Source organism: Prionailurus viverrinus, chromosome A1, assembly GCF_022837055.1.
Source record: "Prionailurus viverrinus isolate Anna chromosome A1, UM_Priviv_1.0, whole genome shotgun sequence".
Classification (NCBI taxonomy): domain Eukaryota; kingdom Metazoa; phylum Chordata; class Mammalia; order Carnivora; family Felidae; genus Prionailurus; species Prionailurus viverrinus.
The window spans coordinates 82,806,367-82,827,982 of NC_062561.1; the positions used below are offsets into that span (position 1 = coordinate 82,806,367).

General features: G+C 56.5%; 1 protein-coding gene across 2 annotated transcripts in view; it reads left to right on the top strand.

Annotated features, from left to right (window-relative positions):
• Positions 1 to 21,616, top strand: part of TFDP1 (transcription factor Dp-1) — a 40,309-nt gene that overhangs the window by 16,273 nt on the left and 2,420 nt on the right. For both annotated transcript variants that reach the window (XM_047858316.1, XM_047858308.1), the window contains exons 3-11: positions 3,125 to 3,191; positions 11,422 to 11,528; positions 14,252 to 14,373; positions 15,549 to 15,714; positions 16,054 to 16,197; positions 16,756 to 16,824; positions 18,447 to 18,598; positions 19,300 to 19,466; positions 20,141 to 20,216. In XM_047858316.1, coding sequence (XP_047714272.1) covers positions 3,125 to 3,191; positions 11,422 to 11,528; positions 14,252 to 14,373; positions 15,549 to 15,714; positions 16,054 to 16,197; positions 16,756 to 16,824; positions 18,447 to 18,598; positions 19,300 to 19,466; positions 20,141 to 20,216 — 1,070 coding nt within the window. The remainder of the gene's footprint in view (positions 1 to 3,124; positions 3,192 to 11,421; positions 11,529 to 14,251; positions 14,374 to 15,548; positions 15,715 to 16,053; positions 16,198 to 16,755; positions 16,825 to 18,446; positions 18,599 to 19,299; positions 19,467 to 20,140; positions 20,217 to 21,616) is intronic.

A 21,616-nucleotide genomic window follows, 5' to 3' on the forward strand; every position in this document is an offset into this window, starting at 1 on the left:
TTTGGGCGTGGCCGGGTGGCAGTGTGTCCGGCAGCCCCTGAGGAGGAGAGGATGGCAGGAAGGCAGGCCCCCACTCTCTCCAAAGCCTGACTTCCCAGCCCCAGCTTTCTAATTTCCTTCGTGAAAACCGAGCTTGCGCCACCTGTGATTCCGACACACGTTGTGTTGCGAGATAGAATTCCTGTGCCCGTGAGACTTGCTGTGGGGTACCTAGTCACGGTCCCGCATACGGACAGTGGGCGTCAATGAGCTGCCAGCCGCCAGCTGGCTTCTTCCTATGTCACAGTTACTGCCCTCAGGTTTACGCTCCGAACTGGAAATCAGGCTTGGGAACAGGGTGGGAATGGGAAAACGGTCCTGTCAGAGGTGGTGCCCTCAGGCTCCCAGGTGGTGTCGTGGGGAGGGGGGTGGCAAGCACTGCCGGGCAGCCTGCTCCGGACGTTGCAGCCCCTCGGTGCTGGGCCGCCTCGCATTGTGGGACTCCTACGGGGCTAGACTGGGGCTGCATGGGTGGTGGGTGGGAGGAGCCTGTTGAAGACTCCAGCCCCCTTTCTACATGAGGTTCTTTTGAGCGACAGAAACGAGGCCTTACAGAGCATGAGTATGCGGAACTTCCATCAGCGTCCTCCCCGTGGCTGGGAGGGTGTCCGGGAGCAGACGTGATGCTGCTGGGTGCACCTGTGGCTCGCTCCAGCCTCTCCTCTGTGTCAGCCGGCTCTCTGCCTCTGTCTTCTGCTCTCTGTGTTCTCCAGTGACTTCCCAGCTTTGGATTGTGACCCTGAGACCGGCAAGAAGGGACTGGCCTCTTCGTCTGTTTCCAGACTTATCCGGAAAGGGCTGGGCTGACCTGACCTGCTCGCCGCCCAGGCCACTCATCCGGTGGCCATGGTGGGTTGCGTGTGGCCAGGGAGGACGAAGCCCTTTGGCTCTGGAGAGGATGGGCTAGTCTGATCACTTGAGTTGGACTAGACCTCCTCCAGAGTGACTGGGGGCTTCCTGGCCTGGTTCCCTTCCTTCCACATTATGAGGGGTTGCTGGGGCTGTGCCACTGATGTGTGGACTATGAGTGCTCCCTCTGTGGGAGGGGGTTTCCCATGAGTGGCCCGTGACCGCCGAGCTGGAGCAGCACGGGCAGTGGCCCCAGGTTGGGCAACGCTGGGTCCCACCCAGGCAGACCCATGAGGGCAGTGACAGGCCCTGTGTGATCTTGGGGCTCCATGGCTGCCAGCTCAGGCGTCCAGCCACCCGTCCACTCTGGTACAGGACAGTGGACATGGAGCCCAGGGCCGCTGTCTGTGGGATCAAGGAGCCGGCAGCACCAATGATGTGCTGGGAGCCTGGGGCCGTCTGACAGGTGTATGGGGGCCCTGAGGCACTCTCCTGCCATGGCTGTGTCCTCAATTCTGTGGCAGCTTGTGTCCCGTGTCTCTGGGGCACCCTGAGCCTGTTTGCTGGGACCAGCCTGGTGCAGGCTTCCTGGCCCAGAGAGAGTTGTGCCATTGAGTCTGGCGGCTCCTGGCCAGCAGTCCTCTAGCCCAGCCCGGCCTCAATCTGCTGCCATCCTTGTGGGCATGTGCTTGGCTCCCTCCGCTTCTGTGGGAAGGTGGAGTTTTGGAGAGTCCAGGAAACGTGGCCCATGTGGTGTTGGCACGGGCCTGACTTCCGTCTCGGGTTCCGTGTGTGGATTTGTGCATTTTGGGCGCATTTGGTTTGTTCTCTGTGCACCACGTGGAGAGAGGGAACCCATCCCTGCAACACCGCAGGGCCTGACATGCGGCTTCTCCCGTGCCAGGCTCAGGCGAGCCTTGCCTGTCTGCAGTCCAGCTTGTTGCTGCCCATATGTGCTGCCAACCTGAGGCTCCTCCTGGGGTGGGAAGGGGCCGCAGATGCCCTGGGTTCCTGGACAGACAGGACGATGCTGGACAGTGCACTTGTATCCCTTCACAGGCGGCCTGGCCTGCGCTTACACACCTGTGAGGAAAGTCCAGGCACACCGCACAGACATGTGAGCGTCTGTGAGTGCGTGGCTCGTGTGGATGTGTGTGAGATTGCTGTGTACACACAGGCGTGAGTCTCTGAACACCGGGGCGTCCTCAGCCGGTGCTCCCGCTGGGCCAGGAATCCCACTGCCTGGGTCGCTGGTGGTCAGAGGCCTGGGCAGGAGGCAGAGGAGGCTTGTCTGCCGGGATTGGTTGACCTGCGATGTGGCTTGTGTACACGTGTGTGTGTGTGTGTGTGTGTGTGTGTGTGTGTGTGTGTGTGTTTATGCACATGTGTGCACACGTATGGGTGTAGGACGTGTATGCATGCATGTGTGTGAGTGACCACGTGCGGATGGTGTGCACTGGTGTGAGTGTGCATGTGGCAGGGCTGGTGTCTGGTGAGGCTCAGTGTATCAAGACCGTCTGCCCTGGTTTGGTGTGCAGCAGGCACATCTTCGATGTTTGGTGAGGACAGACTTGGGTGCGGACGTCCAGACGCCGATGGTCTGCGGTGCCCGTGACGAGCTCATGTGAGCCCTGATTCTTCCCATGAAAACCCAGGGAAAGCGGACGCAGGACGCGTGTCAGGGGTTGGTCCCAGACATGGCTCCCTGTAGTGGCTCAGGTGCGTTTGCACACCTTGGGGAGTGATGTCACTTGCCTGGTGCCCCAGTGAGCTGCGTGATCAGTGGGCCCTGTGCGTGGTCACCCTGCTCAGGATATTGGGGTGCCGGGGGGACCTCGTATGCTGCCTGGCCCCGGCCCACACTCCTGTACACAGAGGTGCATCCCCCGATTTCCGGCAGAGCTGCCGCGTCCAGGGCTCTGAGGAAGCCCTGTTCTCAGGTTGGATCGCCCGTCTGCTCTCACGACAGGTGGTCAGATGAATTTTACGCTCACCCGAGGTGCGCCTCCTCTAGCCGCAGGCACTGCCCCTTAAATGCGTGTGTTGACTTAATGTACAAAAGCTGTATCTCATTAACGTCACAAGGGTTAAGCTTCGAAGTTCCCTGCATGGGCTCCTGACCATTCTGTCTCTTTCATGCCGTATTTTACACCTCCCTCACACAGCCCGGCTTGTTACGAACTGTAGATTTGTCGCTCTTAGACCCCCTATTTACTGTCCTTGTTGCTCTCTGCAGGCCGGTCTAATTGAAGCCAACGGGGAACTCAAGGTCTTCATAGACCAGAACCTTAGTCCTGGAAAAGGTAAGGCGCCTCTTTTCCAAATACAATTCTGTGGATGAGAGTGTTAGGGTTGGTGTACTCGTGAATTTCTGTGGGACGAAAGCCCCTGTCAAGTGTGGGGCCCCTGCTTTGGGAGGGCTCCTGCCTGGGGCCGCCGACAGCCTGCAGGCACCTGTCAGTGGTGGGCTCACGCTGTTTGCAGAAATTCGGGGACATGGAGAACGCAGGTCATGTGCTTTCCTCTGCCTCACGGGTGCCATGAGCATCCAGGTGTCTGCTCTGGACCTGGGCGGCAGCCCAAGGCTGGTGGTGCCTCCCTCACGTGCGTCCGGGTTCGTGTCTTCCCCATCAGGAAGCCACGTGTGTATGTTCGGTGGCTCGTTGGGATTCAGGGCTGGACATGGAGGTGGACAGGTCCAGGCCACTGCCCCCTGCTCTGGGGTCCCACGGTCTCCCTCCTGGTGTTACCGTGATGAACATCTGCCCACGTGTATGAGCGCACTGGCTATTTCCCGGGATAGACTAGGTGTGGAAGTGCTGGACCAGAGGGCATGTACCTTCCAAGTTGATGCGTGACACCCGGCCACCTGTGGCGTCCTGAGCTCAGAATGGCTGGATTACTGCTGCCACCTCCACTCAGCCTCCGCCAGGCTGAGGCCCTGACCTCTTGGCTCCTGCTGTAGCTTTGGGGGAAAGTCCCAGCCCCTTCCCATCCATCTGTTGCTGGTGAGCGGGACAGGAGTCCTGCTGTGTCCTTCCCCGTGGGGCCCAGTGGGCCCGGCCCATGTGGTTAGGGTGGTGGGCTCAGGCCCTGCTCCCTCTTTTGCATCAGGATGGCCCCTTCTGATGCTCATGGAGGCTCTCCTCTCCTGGCTCAGTGGGTCTCCCTCGTCACGCTGGCCACTGTCCCCTGGATGGGCTGTGGGCCCATGTGTGCTCTCCGGGTTTCTGTGTTTGGAAGGTCGTAGGCAGCGTCCTGCTTTTCTGTAGATCCCATCCTCTTTCCCTTCCTGTCCAAGGACAGGGCCCCGCTGAGGGACTCAGTGTTTGCAGATGGTTTTAGTTCAATAGCTTTTACCGTTCACAGGTTGCTTGAGCGAGGTGCTTCAGTCTAACTAATTGGACACTTAGAATTTTAGGATTTACAGGCGTGACGTCTTTAGTAAAAGTGACTAAGCAGAAATAGTAGTGAAAACACTGTGATCTCTGCTCCCCTGGAAACAGTGGAAGCCTTTCGTTCTGGTGTTTGTTTTGAGTCCCTTTATTGTTTGGACGGTCCCACAGGCCCCTCCCGTGATCAGGGGCTGCCTGAACTGTGCTTGAGCCCTTATGGGGGTTGCATTGGAGAGATGAGAAGACAATAGCTTCTTGAGTCTCTAGAATATCCTGGTGCCAGTTCCCTGCACTGTTCAAGGATTTTGCATGTTCTTGGGTGTGGTCTGGCCCGCCGTGTCCCTGGCTCCGCTCACAGCTAGGACTGCTGTAGTTCGAGGCTCCTGGCTCCTGCCTCTGCTCCCGCCTCTGCTGGGACCAGCACAGCCTCCCAGGCACTCAGGCTCCTGCCCCTGCGCCTCGGGCATGTTCTGGGTATGAGGAGGCCCATGGCCACATCTCTGCAATGTGCTCCCTGCTCTGACCCCATGAACGCAGGCTGAGCGCTGCCAGGCTCCTGCTCCTTCCAGAGAAGTGCTTTTTCGTAAATGGAGCCGTTTGTCTGTTGGACAGGCAGTCCGGTGCTGTTTTGGCCACAAAGGGAGTAGGACCAGGCTGCCCAACTGCTGTGCTCGCCCGTGGGGACTGTTCCACGCACGGCCACCTTTGCTTCTGGCTCAGGAGCTCCGATGCTAATTTTGGGCGGTGTGGTACTGACTGGACCTGCTCACTCTGGGTTATGCAGTGGTGTTCGTGAAGTTGGGGAGCCCATGGGTGTCAGACTGTGTTGTCTGACCCCGCTTTCATTGTGGGCGCTTCCCGAGGAGCGCTTGGCAGAGACTCAGCCAGGGTTATGCTGAGTGAGGCCCAGACCCCTGGCACAGGCTTGTCCAAGAGTCCAGGAATGTGGCCTCAGTGTGTTTCCAAGAGCCTGTCTCTCTGGAGGGACCGTGAAGGGCAGGAGTTGGCTCTCGCTGGGGGTAGGGATGGGGAGTCAAAAGGAGGGCCATGGCCAGACCTGGTGGAGGCTGGGCCATGAGGGGGCAGGGGCCCGTCCCGCTTCCTGTCCGCATGTGCCATGCCTACAGGGCTGCCTCCCAGCTGCTCCTAGCTCCACCTGCTGAGAGTTTGGGAGCCCCAGTGACCCTGCTGCCCTTGGCTGGGGCCAGTGAACCCTTCCTGAGGTGAGGCTCCCCGTGCCTGCTCCTGCCTAAGCTCTGGCTGTGATGCCCCCTCACACTGGGGTCTTGCGCACTCCCGTTCCCTGGGTCCTGGCCTTGACTCTGCTCCTGTCTCAGCCTCCAGAGCTGCCCGTGCTTCTTCACCTGCCTCTTCTGCTCCTCTGGCTGCTGCCTGTGGCCCATTTCCAGGTGCCAGTGTCTGCAGACTTCTCCAGAGGCAGAGCCTACGGGAGACGTGTGGTGAGTGGGAGGGAGGTTCGTTGTTGTGGGATCGGTCCCTGTGACAAGGGGGCCGGCAGGCCGGACACAGGCAAGAAGTGGGGTTGGAGGCGGCCACTCCTTCCTCGTGGAGGAGACCTGAGGATTTGCTCTGAAAGTCTTTGCCTGGTTAGGGGGCTCTGGAGGGTGGTCTCCCCTACCTAATGGCGGCTTGCGGCTGGTCTGTGATCGGATAGCTGGGGACAAGCGCCTTGGTGCTCACATCAAGTCGGTCGTCACGCCTGCAAGATTCAAAGAGCTGTTTTCCCCAGAAGGTGTGCTGAAGTCACAGCCTCCTGTGCCCACGGGCCCTGAAGGCCAGAGGCCCCAATGCGGTCCAAGACAACAAAGGCTACGTTGTTTGCTGTGACAGCCGTTGGGTTGCTCCCAGGGCTTCGCCGACGGCTTTGATGCTGTGTGAGCCTTCGTGTGCACATTTGTTCCTGTGTTTGGGGCAGGCGCTCTGGAGTCGGAGCCAAGGGCATGAGGTGTGTGTGCGTGGCCGCACCAAACAAGTGGGCGTCTGGCGCCGCATAGCTACAGTGGCGCCTCCTTTGCCGGCATTTCAGGTTCTGGTGGCCCGGTGGGTGTGGGCCCCCTTGCTCCTGGGCCTGCCCTGCTGGTAGGGGTCTGGCCAGATGCTTTGCTGGCAACATTTTGTTGCCACTGTTCCTGCTGGAGCCTCCTCTTCCAGCCATGCGGCTGCTGCCCCAGGGTTCAGGCCGTGGGCCCACGCCCTCCCGATGTGCCCGCTGCTTGCCCGCCCTCCACATAGAACCAGTCCAGAGCCACGGCCTGTGTGCGGCCTCTTCCTCTCCTCCGGCCTCTGCGTACATGTCGTGCACGCTCACTGCAGAAATGGCTCACGATGTAAACGTGTGCTTAAGCATGTGTCCTGACATGTCGTGTGCGTGTGTGTGTGGTATCTGCACGCACTGATCCTCCCTGTGGCTGTGTGACTTTGCTCATCTGCAGCCGGGCCATTTCTGGTAGTTTCCGGTGCTGCCTTTTGTCGCCTGGCACCTTGATGGAGTGCTCTGATGCCTGCTGACTGTTTTCCCTGAAGGGCTGTGCACCCCAAGCACCTGGTGCAGGAGGCGGCTCCCGCAGAAGGTCGCGGGATGTGGCTGGGTCTGACTGGTGACAGGACGTGTCCTGTGACGTCTGCCATTTTCCTTCTGCTTCAGAGTTGCCCTTCCCCTGAGGATGGGCTCCCAGGCAGGAGAGATGAACACCAGTGACAGGTGGCTGACAGCCTGGTGTTGTGGGATCATCCCAGAGACACGGGAACGGCACCCTCGCAGAGGTGCGTGCACCTGCACACACGGCTATTGCGGGGGAAGCGGCCTGGCCCCTCTCGGGGAGCGCAGAGCAGAGGCACCATCGTTTGAACCCAGACGACATCTGGAGCACAAAGTGATAACATGTTTCACACGCCAAACCCTGCTGCTGGGCTGGCCAGGAAGACCGGTCTGCAGAGGAGATGCGCTCCCAGAGGAGCGGTCTGGGTGTGGTCGAGGCCCTGAGATGCTGGGCACCTCGGCTCCCACCCACCGGGAGGTGCCCCTGTGGAGCCTGCCTCCCTCCTTGGGCTGCAGGGCCATTCTGGCGCCTGCTGTGCAGGGGCAGGGCCGTGCGGGGGCCGCCGTCTTAGCGCTTGGGGTATTTCTAGCGTGGCGGGCAAGAGAGCAACTCTTAAAATACTAGGTTCTTAGAACTTAGAAATGGTTGAAATTATTTTCAAGAAGACATTAAACCTTATGATTTCATAATCTGTCTTAAAGCCCATAGGTATTAATGAATTGTGATTGCTAATTGTAAGAATATGCTTATGGAATACTTCTAGAATCCTTTTCCTGTTCAGGGTTATAATAGCTCAGACCACATATGTTCTAACTCCTTTTCTCACCAAGAGAGGAATTCTCTGTTTCGTGATGTTATAGTTGAAAATATTTCAGGGGTGCCGGGGGAGGGGCTCAGTGGGTAAAGCGTCCGACTTTGGCTCAGGTCACGATCTCGCAGTTCATGGGTTCAGGCCCCATGTCGGGCTCTCTGCTGACAGCTCAGAGCCCGGGGCCTGTTCGGATTCTGTGTCTCCCTCTCTCTCTGCCCCTCCCCTGCTCGCGCTCTGTCTCGGTCTCTCAAAAATAAATAAACATTAAAAAAAAAAAATTTTGTCACCTAGTTCCTTTAACAAAAGGCACTAAAGAGAGCATACAGCTAAAGTAGTTGTGCTTCTAGTGAGTAAACTCTAGGCTGTGTTACAGGTTAGCCCGTCTTGTAAATGGGAGTGTAAGTAGGTCGGAGTGTGATGGTCTTTGTCAGAAAAGTGTGTTAAGCATTCTGATGTCTTTGGTCAGATTAAACTAAAAATGAATCACATCCTTGAGATTGTTAAAAAGTGACGTGTCTTCCCTGAGTCAGCAGTTGGTAGGAACCCTGGAGAGAGGGGGCCCAGGCTGCCTGGGTGCACACGTGTGTGGTGCATGGTGTGTGATGTGCACATGTGGTGTGTGCGCGTGGCGTGCATGTGTGTGGTGTGCGTAAGTGTGTGTGCCTTGCACACACGTGGTGTGATGTGCACACGTGTGTCATGCATGTGTGGTATGTGTGTGCCGTGCATATGTGTGGTGTGTACATGTGTGCTCACACATGTGTCGTGCATGTGCACGTGTGTGGTGTGCGCACACGTGTGTCGTGCATGCGTGTGCGGTACACTGTGGTTTGTGTGCACATGTGTGTCATGCATATGTGCATGTGTATGTGCTGTGCACATGTGTGGTGTGTGCATGCATGTGCGTACACGTGTGTGCAGTGTGTGTGTGGTGCATATGTGGTGTGTGCATACGTGTGTGTTGTGCATGTGTGTGCGGGGCGCGTGTGTGGTATGTGCAGAACGGCCCTGTGGAGGTGCCATGTGGAAGCCCATAGCACAGATGGTCCTCTTGGCGCACCTGCGTGAGGGCACGCCAGCGGCAGGAGGAGGCCAGACGGCCCGATGTTACCTGCGGTGTCTCAGTAGGAACATTTGTGTATTTGTATAATCAACGTCCTGTAACGGAACGGCACAGATTCAAGGAATCAACTAGACCTTTCTGTGGACAAGTCTCAGCGACAGTGTGAGCAAAGTTATGTGAGATGTAGATAATTTTCTGGGTTTCAAAGGCCCACATGAGCAACACTTCTGCTTTCTTGGATTTATGGATGTGCATGGAAAAGTACGAAAAATGGACAGAGCACACCCATTAAGCCCTGATGTTTGCAGGCGGGGCCAGGTGGGGGCGCAGCTGGGGCGGGTCTCTGGACCAGACGGTGAGCTTTGCTGTTTCAGCCTCTTGAGCAAATAGGATAAAAGGAAAGTAGTTAATTCTAGGTCATACTGGAGAAAGATTGTGTGGTAGTTCTTAGTGCTGAAGAGTGTCTCAGAGAACAGGGAGACCCTGGTGAGAACCAGAGGGGGCCTGGCCCCGATCCACTCTGCCTCTCAGCTCTGCCATTGCCCTGGCGGGTGAGCACGTGGTTTTGTAGGTGGACGTTCCTGTGGTTCTGAGCGCTCAGTGTTGTCCTCTGTGACCGCACCTGCGGCTCTGGCCCAGATGTGGCCGTGTTCTGACCTCGTTTATTTTACTTTATTTTAATATCTTAACAGCTGCTGGGGCTGCTGATGTTGACGGGATCATTTGTAAAATAAAGGAAAAAAACCCCAAGTTTATCGTTTTACGAATCAATTCAGTATTCCTAAAAACCTATTAATAACCTGATAATAATCTCATGTGTGACTTTGAAATGACTAACACGTTTGTGTTTTAAATCTCTCTGTGCAAAACAGAATAACTTTATTTTTGTCTTTTAAACCGTCTTTTGCATATCTAAAACAATCATTAAAAATTTGCTTTTGGGGGTGCCTGGGTGGCTCATTCAGTTGAGCATCTGACTTCGGCTCAGTTCATGATCTCACGGCTTGTGAATTCGAGCCCCGTGTTGGGCTCTGTGCTAACAGTTCAGAGCCTGCTTGGATCCTCTGTCCCCCTACCTCTCTCTCTGCTCCTTCGCTGCTCATGTTCTGTCTCTCAAAAATAAGCATTTAAAATAATGTTTGCTTTTGTTAAGATACAGGTCTCTGTGTTTAGAGAAAAATAAAACTTGAAGCAAACAAACATTTACAGAAAACAAATATCTGCTGGTGTCGGTGAAAACGCTAACATTCAGTCAGTTGGTTTGATGGACGAATGTCTTGATGACTTAGGTTATCAAGAGAAATTATTCAGTGTTTGTATGTGGCAGTAAGATTCATTGTGTATTGAAATCTGAAGTCTGTTCTTTTTTTTTTAATATTTATTTTTGAGAGCGAGCGAGTGAGCAAGCATGAGCTGGGTAGGGGCAGAGAGAGAGGGAGACAAAATCCAAAGCAGCCCCAGGCTCTGAGCTGTCAGCACAGAGCCCGACACGGGGCTCGAACCCATGGGCTGTGAGGTTATCACCTGGGCTAAGGTCAGACGCTGAACCGACTGAGCCCCCCGGGCGCCCCTGGAGTCTATTCTTTAAAGCGTGTGGACTGTAAAAGGTTCAAAAATGAAACTTAGACCAGGCTGGATTGAAGACTGTGTCTTACTGTTATTTGGAGGCTGTCATGAGGCAGAGCCCGTGAAATGAAGAAACGCCACCTGAGTCTGCCTTGTGCAAGACCTGCCCTCGGTGGCCACAGGAGGCAGTTCTGCTTCAGGGGCCAGGGGTGCAGGGCATGACCAGCGCAGAGCTCTCCTCTCCCCGTGTGGCAGGGACTGGGGTCCGGGCGGCTCTTCCCCCGGCACGCTCAGGCCCTTGTCTGTAAGGACTGCGTTCACCCTGCTCTCAACCACCCCCCCCCCCCCCCGGCCCCGGGGCTCCTTTAGGGCCACTGCTTCCTGTTCATGTTCTCTCTGCCTTCGATGCCAGCACCACAGGGCTTTATTTTTTACATTTTGAGTTTTTATATTTCTGCTTTATTTGATTTTCTTATTTAATATATAAAATGAAATGTTTTACCGTTTTTATTCTCTGTTGTGTCTTCAGCACCGAGGACAGAGCAGGCACACAGAACTCTTTGCAAACACCTGTTGAAGGAGGGGATTTGTCTCCTCATGTACCCTCCCCCTCCTTTGTGAGGAGACTGACTGTGTCTTCAGAGAGGCAGCAGCATCCTCATGGGGCATTTTTCTTCCTAGAAACAGACACTTGACTCTACTGCTCCAGGAAAAAGAATGTTAGATTTCTAAACTAGTTTTGCAAACATACAGTGAAATGCTGGAATATAGTGGCTTCTAATTTGAAGACTATAATTGTCGCAGAATTGTAGGCTTTCAGAGCTGCTCTCCCAGGCTCTCTAGTCCCCCTGGAACATTCTGTAGGTGAGCAGGCAGCCCCCTAGGGCTCAGGGCAGGTTGGTGATGTGCCTGGGGCTGAGCCCCATCCCAGGGACCTGAAAGCACCCAGGAGGGCCTGGTGGTCACGTCCACATGGACAAGGGTTCAACTTAGTAGTGGGATCTGCAATTGACCCACAGATGGGAAATGATAAAAGTAGGGAAGGTAAGAATCTGATTGGAAGCATCATCATCCTGAAGCTGTCCCCTGCAGCCTTAATCCAGAAGGGCCCTCACCTGTTACCTCCTTGTGTTGTAGGCGTGGTGTCCTTGGTCGCCGTCCACCCCTCCACGGTGAGCACGCTGGGGAAGCAGCTCCTGCCAAAAACGTTTGGACAGTCCAATGTCAACATTGCACAGCAAGTGGTAAGGGGCCCTGGGCTGGCGGGCTGGCGGGTTCTGGACGGAGATGCGCTCCCTCTCGAGTGCCCACAGCGCTGGGATGGCCACCTGCCTCATGCTTCAGGAGCATGTACCTGCGGAGTGTGTTGCTTTCCTGGCTCGGGCCCTGCGTCTGCCCCACAAGCTCAGAGGGTACATCACTCCCTTGCTTGGGAAATGAGGGTGGTGTCCTTGTGGAGCCCCCAGTGGTTTCAGGGCTCTGTGGGCCGTCAGGTGCCAGGACAGGTGTGTCCCTGCTCTGGGGACCATGCTGGGTGCCTCCCACGGATTGATCCCCTATGGGACTCGGCCCTTGCTCACAGGGCTCTGGTCACACTGAAGCAGCCCCTACCCTGGGCGTGAGCAGCATGGAGAGCAGGATGTTCGCTGCCCTCCTGAGTGCCCGCTTCTGGGTGAGCGTCCCCTGCAGCTGAGGACGTGCCCTGTCACTTACCCTGTCAGTGAAGCGTGACTGCTTTTCTAGCAGAGTTGCTGTGGGTTTTTCAAAGCAATAGTATGTCGAAGTCCTAGACCATTTTTGGCTCATCACACCCTTTTAATCAATGTCTTTCTGATAGAAGTTAAATATTCTACTCTATGTTTTATTCTGTAACTCATTTTATTTTTAGGTGTTATGTATTCTAGCAGCTTCAGCTTGTGAAACCTTCTTAATTATAGGATCAGTTCTGCTTTCACGGCCAGGGTGCATAGTATGGAGGAGAGTTAACGAGGATTTTTCTAACGGTGCCTCACCCTTGGTCAGTCTGGGAGTTAAGTCCCAGTCTGGGTCAGGCTGTTTCCAGGTGGAGCTAATGATGGTAACTCCTCCTTGGCAGATCCAGCACTCGGAGCTACAGCTCACACGCTGCAAAGCGTCCCTCAACCTTCATCTGCCAGCGGGTTGATGGTGAAAGGGTTGGGACATTGTGACCCGAGAGCCCAGGCTTTGTCTTCATATGATGTGAATGTGCTCAGGCTCTTGAGGGGCTCTGCCCCGGCCCCGCCTGAGGCAGGGCCCATGGGCACGGCTTCCGGGAGAGTGGTTAAGACGAGCGGGGCAGAGCAAGGACAGTTTCCTTTTCCCCCAGTGAGGCCATGCTCACAGTGAGCAGCTCAGCGCGTCTGCTGTGTTCTCATTGTAGAATAGATGCACCGAGAGGTCCAGCTGAGGGAGGGGAAAGGGCGAGGGTGCCGGCTGCGGGGCCCAGGCCAGATGTCAGGAGCCCTCTTGTGACTCTCCTGCCTGTCCACGTGGGCGCTGGTGTCCTAAATCTGCTCTCCTGAGAGCGTAATGAACCAAGTCCTTGTAAAACGTGTCCAGTAATAGCCATGAGTGACAGGTATCCATGTTTCCCAAACTGTCTACCCTGAGCCATGGCTAAAGCACGTTCTCCACAGTGACCTAGGGCCCCGTGAACACACGCTTTCATTTAACAGAAACAGAAGGTTCACAAGGCACATCTCCTGTCTGGGGATTTGTTCTGTCTTGTCCTCTTTTTTTCAGAAAGCTTGCTATTTGATTTCATGGCTTTTGAACAAGGGTGGTCCCCAGTTTGGGAAGCACTGTGATGAAACTTTGATTATTGGAAATGAGAATTAAAATAGAAGGAAATTGAGTTGAGCATTTTTCTTTCTACGGTTGATGAGTCTTTAGCTCTGACAGGAGACCTGTCCCATGGCCACAGCACATTCATCCCGCTAAGAAGGGATGCAGGAAGCATCCCCCTGGCCTGAACAGTGGGCCTGGTGAGTCCCTGAGGCTGCACCTGTCCCCACAAAGGTCTGCCCTGGCACCTGGTGCCCCAGCACCTGGTGCCTGACCTTGACTCGTTTGACAGTGTCCTCGTGTCGCTAAGCTCTTGTCTGTGCAGAAACTGGGAGGTACTGTTCTGACCATTCTTGGTGTGGGTGGAGTCTCGTACAAGATCCTGGAAAACGGACATATTTACTGCGCTCTATGCAGCAATGACTGTGTCCCCCATGTGAATACTTGCGTATTAATGGATGGGGCCAAATTCTAAGTCCTTGTCAAAGACAAACCAGGCTTCCCCTTCCTTTGGTGCAGAGATGGCGTGGGGCGCTCAGACTCAGCCGCCCTACGTGCAGGGTGGGTCACACTTGCTCCCAGTGCTAATTGCCTCCCTCCTCCCTGCCCTGCACTATTTGGGGTGCCGGGGCCCCCACAAGCCACCGCGGGGATGAGGCTCCCACACGTGGATGGGCTGGTGGGGCACTGCGAGCCCTGCCCTGTGACCCCTCTGTTCTGAGAGTTTTTCTTTGGGTTTTGGCCTGACTTCACGCCTGGAAGACAGAATTTCACCCTTGTCCATGTCATGAAAAGGACGGGGAAAGTAAACTAGGGCAAGCGGAATGGGGGGCGTTCCCTGAGGCTTGCGTGGCACGCCCCACTGTTAACCACGTCAACCACCATTAAGCACGGCCTCCTCGGGTGGGGCGTTTTCTGCTGCTCTTGTTGGACGGGGAGGACGCCTGAGGTGGCTGAGGGAAGCGACGGTTCAGAACCCAAGTGAGATAATGGCGCCCGTGGCTACAGCATCAGCCGTTGGGTGTTGCTCACACACCGTGTTCTCCCCAATCTTTGTGGCTCGAGAGACTCAGCAGTGGCTGGAGATGATGGGGAGTAAGAATGGTAGGGTCACGTGTGGGAGATTTCTGATTGTGCTCTGAATTGTCTCTTTTGACTGTAGGTAATTGGTACGCCTCAGAGACCTGCAGCGCCCAACACTATCGTGGTAGGAAGCCCACACACCCCTAACACTCACTTTGTCTCACAGAACCAGCCTTCAGACCCCTCACCTTGGTCTGCCGGGTGAGCACATTGCCTAGACTTGTACCCCCAGCTCTCTGGGCCACGCGGGCTGGCCGCCACAGCCAAAGTCAGGGCACGCTTTTCCTCAAAAAGGAGAAGTCTGGCTGCAGGGGAGCGCCCCCACGGTTCGGGGGGGCCACACTGTAAAGGGTGGGGAGTCGCCCCTGCCCCGTGGTTCGGGGGTCCACACTGTAAAGGGTGGGGAGTCACCCCTGCCCCCATGGTTCGGGGGTCCACACTATAAAGGGTGGGAGTTGCCCCTGCTCCATGGTTTGGGGGGGCCACACTGCAAAGGGTGGGGAGTCGCCCCTGCCCCCACGGTTCGGGGGTCCACACTGTAAAGGGTGGGGAGTCACCCCTGCCCCCATGGTTCGGGGGATGCTGCACACTGTAAAGGGTGGGGAGCTCTTGGTGGAAGAAGAGGAGGAAGCTGGCTTCTCCACGCTGCAGTAACTTTGACGCTTTTTCCATTGTCTGCACCGCAAAGTAGCGTCTAGGGAGCACGGATCTCAAAGCAGCCTCACCCGCTGCAACGCTGTAACTCGGCTGTTCCACGGGTGACACCCCATTGGATGGTCCCACCACACTGTCACTTTGACCCTTTCCTCCAGTAAAGGCAGCCAGTGAGAAAACGATTGTACTCGAAGGTCAGCTCTGTGACTTTCCTTAAAAACAAAGACTTTTGGAATTATGTCTGTATTGGTCCTAAAGCAAAAACCATCATTCCCTGAATCATCCATTGAGAAACTCAGAGCCACCCTTTCCTTGCTGTGGTGACTTAAGTTGAGATGCTGGGTTCCCCCCAGTCTGAAGTGCCCTCCAGCCTTCAGTGTCGGTGGCTGAAAGCTCACATCCTCCCCCAGAATTCTTAAATTTGCAGTGAAACGCCCACCATCCCTGTGTCAGTTGATGTGCTCTTAAGCAGCGGTGTCAGTGCGTCTGTGCACATCCGGCGTCCGCCCGTCCCGGGGGCCGACGCATGTGTGAGGCCTGGCCCTTAGAGGAGGGAGCCTCGGCCCCATCACCGTGCGCAGCAGTCTGCAGATGAGCCAGGTCCCTGGGTGTGCGCGTGGGGGCTCGGCCTCGCCCCGCTTGCCGGGCCTGTGGGTGAGCGCGTTGCTGCGACGCAGATGCTGAGGGTGCTGAGGGCGCTGCCATTCCTCTGTGTTTTGAAGGAAGCGGCACCGGAAAGGGGAGAAGAACGGGAAGGGCCTGCGACACTTCTCCATGAAAGTCTGTGAGAAGGTGCAGAGGAAGGGGACCACGTCCTACAACGAGGTGGCCGACGAGCTGGTTGCCGAGTTCAGTGCCGCCGACAACCACATCCTACCGAATGAATCTGTGAGTGTGCGCTGCGTGGCGGGGAGGCCTGGTGTCTCACGGCGCCCGCTGGTGTTTTCTGAAGCAATTTGACACACACACACACACACGCACGAGTCAGAGAACCACACTGAAGAGTGTTCCTGACCTACCTGGAGTGCGGGGCCCTCTCGCCCCAGATCCAGGCGTGCGCGGGCTCTGACTCTCCCTTCACATTCCGTGGGGACGCGAGGAGTGAGTGACTCACCACCGCTGGCAGGTTGCTGCGTACCATCTTAAGTGTGTCCGGGTCTGCTGTTGAGGTGTTTCCCTGGGAACTATTCTGGATGGTCTGGAAAACTCCTGCTCTGCCCTCCCCAGGCTTATGACCAGAAGAACATAAGACGACGAGTCTATGACGCCTTAAATGTGCTGATGGCCATGAACATCATCTCTAAGGAGAAAAAGGAGATCAAATGGATTGGTCTGCCCACCAACTCGGCTCAGGAATGTCAGAATCTAGAGGTATGTGGCTGACCCATTATTTTCCATGGTGCCCTGTAGGTGTACCCCAGAGCAGCGTGTTTGGTGCAGACGTTTGTGTGGGTGCCCCGTGGGTGCCCGCTTGGGGTCTGGTGCTGTGGGTGCCCCGTGGGTGCCTGCTCGGGGTCTGGTGTTGTGGGTGCCCCGGGGGTGCCCGCTCGGGGTGTGGTGTTGTGTGTGCCTTGCCTGGACCAGGGGTCCGCCACTTCCCTGTGCCCCCTGCTTGCCCGCCAAATGTTGGTGTGTGGCCCATCCAGCTCGTCTGTGCTCTGTGGGCCCCAGCCCAGTTGAGGGCGGTGCACCCAGCGGAGGTAAATTCTGAGTCCTGGCTTGTGGGATTTGAGTTTTATATCAACCGTGTCCAGAAAACGAGAGAAGACAGAGAAGGGTGTGTTGTTCTGAGACTGAAGAAACGCCCCCGTGTCCCATCCCACGGGCCACGTCCCTTCTAGACTGTTTCCCCGCCAGGAGATTCCTGGCAGGCCTGTCCTGCAGGGACACTGTCAGATGCGTTGTGACAGTGTGGTCTTTGTCTTGAAGGTGGAGCGGCAGAGGAGGCTGGAAAGGATAAAGCAGAAGCAGTCTCAGCTTCAGGAGCTCATCCTGCAGGTAACGGCCCTGCTCGCAGCAAGCGCCCCTGCGCCCACATGGTGTCCTGGCCAGCTCACGCGCAGGACGGACGGTGGGAGGGCGCGTTCACACGGCTCACCAGTGTTGTCCTGAGCGCTGTGTGTCATGCACCTCACTTAACGGACTCTGTCACAGGCGCACGAATAGGAGACATAGTGCAAGCAGGGTCGTACTGCCCGCAGCCTTGGAGCGGGTCCTCAGTGGGTAAGAAGGGATCCCGTTCGTGAAATCTCTGCTTTGAGAGTTTGAATGCACCCACTGGGCTCCTGCACAGGCGTCGCGGATGTGAACTCTAGACGTGGGCCTTGTTCCCAGAGAGAGTGCGTGTGAGCAAACGTGTAGTGTGTGTGCTGGTTGTCACAGAGTCTAAGTGGCAGGAGGGATGCACTTTGGAGGGTAGCACGTGAGCCTTCCCTAGGACAGGTACGAAGCATGTTCTGGGGTGTGATGGCGAGTGTGGGTCAGAGGTCAGCACCTGTGGTCGGTGGGTGGCACTGTCCCCTGCACCTGCAGAGATGTCCGCAGGTAGGGCCCTCGTCCCTGTAAGGTCCTGGAGATGTCTGTCTGGGTTGGAAGGAGAAACAGCTTGCTGGAGGGGTGGCCAGTCCCTGGATTGAGGCTGTGGTGCTGGGGCCGTCTGGCTGGGCCCTGGGAGTGGGGGGGAGTCCAGTGCAGGGAGGTCAGCTGCCACAGAAGTGCTGGGTGGTCAGGAAAGGGAAGATAATTTGGTGATTTATTGAGGTGCCCTGCACCCCAAGGGCAGTGAGACCACAGGCCCTGTGGTCAGGTTGGAGGGTGTGGGGGAGCCCTGGGACCCTGGGGGGAAGTGTAGGGAGGTCTCAGGACAGACAGGCCCAGCAGCTGAGGTTGGGAGATCTCTGAACAGGGAAAAGTCCAGGAGGGGCCAGCAGGGAGGTTGGGATGCCTGCTGGCCCCGCACCTGCAGACCACGGCAGAGGCTGTACGTATTGTCCCGCTGGGCAGTCTGGGTGTGGGGGCGCCCTACCTGAGCCTCGGTGTCTCCTTCGCCCCAGAGGAGGTCTCCTGTGGTGGGAATGCTTTGCTGGGCAGGAAGGCGGGAAAGCAGCACCCCCCGCCCTCATCCTTCTGCTCGGTGAGCACCGAGGCACCAGGCCAGCTGGGGAGGGAGGGGCGCTTTCTGCCACAGCAGTGGGAGGGTCATCCTGAAGGTGCTGTCATTTTGGGGCTGAGCACCTGTGCCCCCAGAGAGCCTTGCCCCGGCGGTGTGCTGGCGTTTGCTCCTCTGGGAGGTTCTGGGTGTGTGGCTGCATGTCTGCCTTCTGGGGTGGGTGCATACAGGGGACAGGCCGGTCCTGGGGATGTTTCTGTCTTAGAGGTGTGAGCGCCTACATCCGTTCTCCTCGGGGTGTGTGCTTTTCTTCAGGGTGTGCTTTCTTTGCTGGGCCCTGATGCCCTCCCCGCCCCCCCCTCCCTGCCCACTGTCCTCTCTGACCTCTCAAGGGGCCGACCCCTGTTTCTGTGCTGTGCGGCCGGGGGTGGGGTCGTCGGGGACTCCTGTGGACAAGGCCTTAGATCGAGGCAGCTGGTGTGAGCGGCTGGCTGTGGCTCCTCTTTTGTAGCAAATTGCCTTCAAGAACCTGGTGCAGAGGAACCGCCAGGCAGAGCAGCAAGCCAGCCGGCCGCCCCCCCCAAACTCGGTCATCCACCTGCCTTTCATCATCGTCAACACCAGCAAGAAGACTGTCATCGACTGCAGCATTTCCAATGACAAGTAGGTACTCCCCGGAGGGCCCCCCCACCCCCCCAGGTCCCAGCTGAGGCTCAGGTCGGAGTGGAGGATGCCACCTCAAAGTTAGGAAAGACGCAGTGCGTCTGCTTGCTCTTTTGTACAAGTACTAACTCTGATTATTAAGTACAGTCTTATAGCATAATTAAGGTGCAGACTCATTTCTCACGTCCCTGGTTATAAACATTTGTCTTTTAAAAGGAAAACAGGGGCCCTTGGGGGGCTTGTAGGGTGAGCGTCTGACTCTAGGTCTCGGCTCAGGTCATGATCTTGGGGTTCACGAGTTTGAGCCCCTGCATCAGGCTCTGCTGACAGCAGGGAGGCTGCTTGGAACTCTCTCTCCCTCTCTCTCTGCCCCTCCCCATTCACACTCTCTCTCCCTCTCTCAAAATAAATGGATAAACACTTTAAAAATACATAAAAGGGAAACAGATAAAGTCTGAGGTGTTGTTACTAGCACACCTGTTTAAACATCCAGAGAGCGCGTTCACTGGGGGGGGGGGGGGGGGGGGTGTGCTGCGGGCAGTGCAGAGTGGAGCCCGTGGGTTTGGCAGGACAGCAGATGAAAAGGGGCCCAAGTGAGGTTGGGGTGAGGGGTGTTCCCGCTGAGGGGACTGGAGCCACTCCTGCCCCTCCCTGTCTTGAAGATGGCAGGTGACTCCCTTTCTGGGGGTGACTGTCCCCAGGTTCGAGTACCTGTTCAACTTTGACAACACGTTTGAGATCCACGACGACGTTGAGGTGCTGAAGCGCATGGGAATGGCCTGCGGCCTGGAATCTGGCACCTGCTCTGCCCAGGACCTGAAGACAGCGAGGAGCCTGGTGCCCAAGGCACTGGAGCCCTACGTGACAGGTCAGTCATGTCCGCGAGCCACGGGGGCCCCACCCGAGCCCGGGACGTCTGGCGAGAGCAGGGACGGCCTGGGCGGGAGGGCTGGGGCTGTGGGGTTAGGGGGAGCGTGGCATGGGGAGGCCACAGCGGCGTGCTGTGGCTTTGCCGGTGTAGTTGACGCGATGAAGGTGCTAAGTGAGGGTTTCACCTTCTGTGTGCAAGTGAGGTGGGGCTGGAGGTCTCGCAGGCAGGACGGCCCCCCCGACCCCCAGAGGGCCGTCGGTGCCCCCTGCCAGGTGACCCAGTGTGGCCTCCTCCTGACTCAGGGGCGAGGAGCTGTGTGCCTGGTGAGCTGAGCCCTGGTCCTCCCACTGCCTTCCCTTCTGGGGACTTCTCTGCTGAGCACCAGGGCCGTGGCCACAGAGGGAAGGGGCTTTGTGGTGAAAGAGCTGTGGCGGGGGCTGTCCCCCAGAGGTGCTGGGCTGGATTGGACCGCCGGGCGCCTGCCGCCCCCCAGGGCCCTGGACAAGTCCCTGGCACTGGCTACACTCTGGCACACCCACTCAAGCCGGCAGTCATGGTTGGTCCCTCTTGGGGAGGAAGGTGCTCGGGGGACCGGCCGTCTGGCCCGTGGCCGCCTGGTTGCAGCGCGAGCCTCCACCTGTGACCTTTGCTGCGTTTTCTTCTCTTCTCAGAGATGGCTCAGGGATCGATCGGAGGGGTGTTCGTCACATCGGTGTCCACCTCCAACGGCACGAGGCTTTCTACCAGGTGACCGCGGCTCTGGACGGGGCAGGACCCCACACGCAGGCCAGGCACAGCTCACAACACAACCCTGTTGTTGCCTCTTAACACACTTGGGGCCACAACGTGCACAGAATTTTGTTCCCTGCTCTCTTCAATTTGCCATTTACTGTAGTTTTTGTGTGTCACTAAAGGAACTTTATTATTTAAACCATTGGGTGTTAGTCTTTGGTCCAGCCGTCCCACGGAACAGAATTATGTTGTTCCTGGGTATTTATCTTAGGTTTTTAAAGATTAATATAATTTTTTCTCTAAGTATTGACAAAACAGAGTTTTATTAACTTTCACGGTATATTAGGTTACACGTTACCCATATTACCTTCTGTCAGTCCTACATAATGATAAATGTTAGATTTTTTAAAAATATAAGGTAGACAAGCAGTCTGTAGGTTCAACCAAGTGGGATGGATCTGATCTGATAAAGGACAGTGTAGCTTTCTGTGGCCATCACGCAACTCCTGGGTTCTGTGGCACCTGCACTGAAGTCTTTGGTGGGGTGTCTGGCCCCGGTCAGGGTTAGGTGGAGGTCAGCTCCCTCCCTCTGCCTGTGTGCATGTGCGTGTGTGCATGTGTGTGCGTGTGTGCAGTAGTCTGTGTGATGCTGATAACCAGTTATTGCAAGAGGCAGAATTTGGGTATTTTTTAGCTTTTCATGTTTGTGAAATTGTTTTTACTGATTAAAGTTTCAGAGACTCACATCAGCTTTTACATGAGGGAAGCAAAGCCATTACCATTTCAGAAGAAAAACCAACGTAAACACCAGCCTGACGTTTACAAAAGCGCAGTAATTTGCTGGGCAGTTGGGTGGTTCCCACTTAGAAAAGAGGCTGCAGTTTGAAGCAGCTTTAGGGCTAAATTTTTGGCCTTTTCTGATGTTTGCGAGGCTGGGTTTCCCAGTTGTGGGGTTCCTTTGTCAAAGAGCATAATGATGAATGGTCCTCATCGCACCGTGCGAACAAATCCTAACTAGCGAGGGGCATGTCTGCTTGCGCGTTAGAGAAAAGCATCGCCGTGCCCCAGCTCTGGCCGGGGGCAGAGGTGGGGGCAGTGCCCTCAGGGCCCCGTCCATGCTGGCCCACCAGAGCCGTCCACGCTGGCCCACCAGAGCCGCCCTCGGCAGTCGTTCCTTGCCTAAAACGCGTGTCCTGCACAGCTCTGCCCCCACGTCCTGTGCTCTCAAGGCAGCTGCAGGCCTTCTAGGCTGGTGGCAGAGGGGTACCCGAGTCCCGCATGCTTGCGGGAGGTGACTGGCCAGAATCTGGGGGATCTCTGTGCAGCTCTGCGTTGCAGGCTGGAATCCCTTTAGTGTCTAATGTCTCTTAGGATACTTTTCTTGTTGCTAGACCCAAATACCAAGGAATCACAGT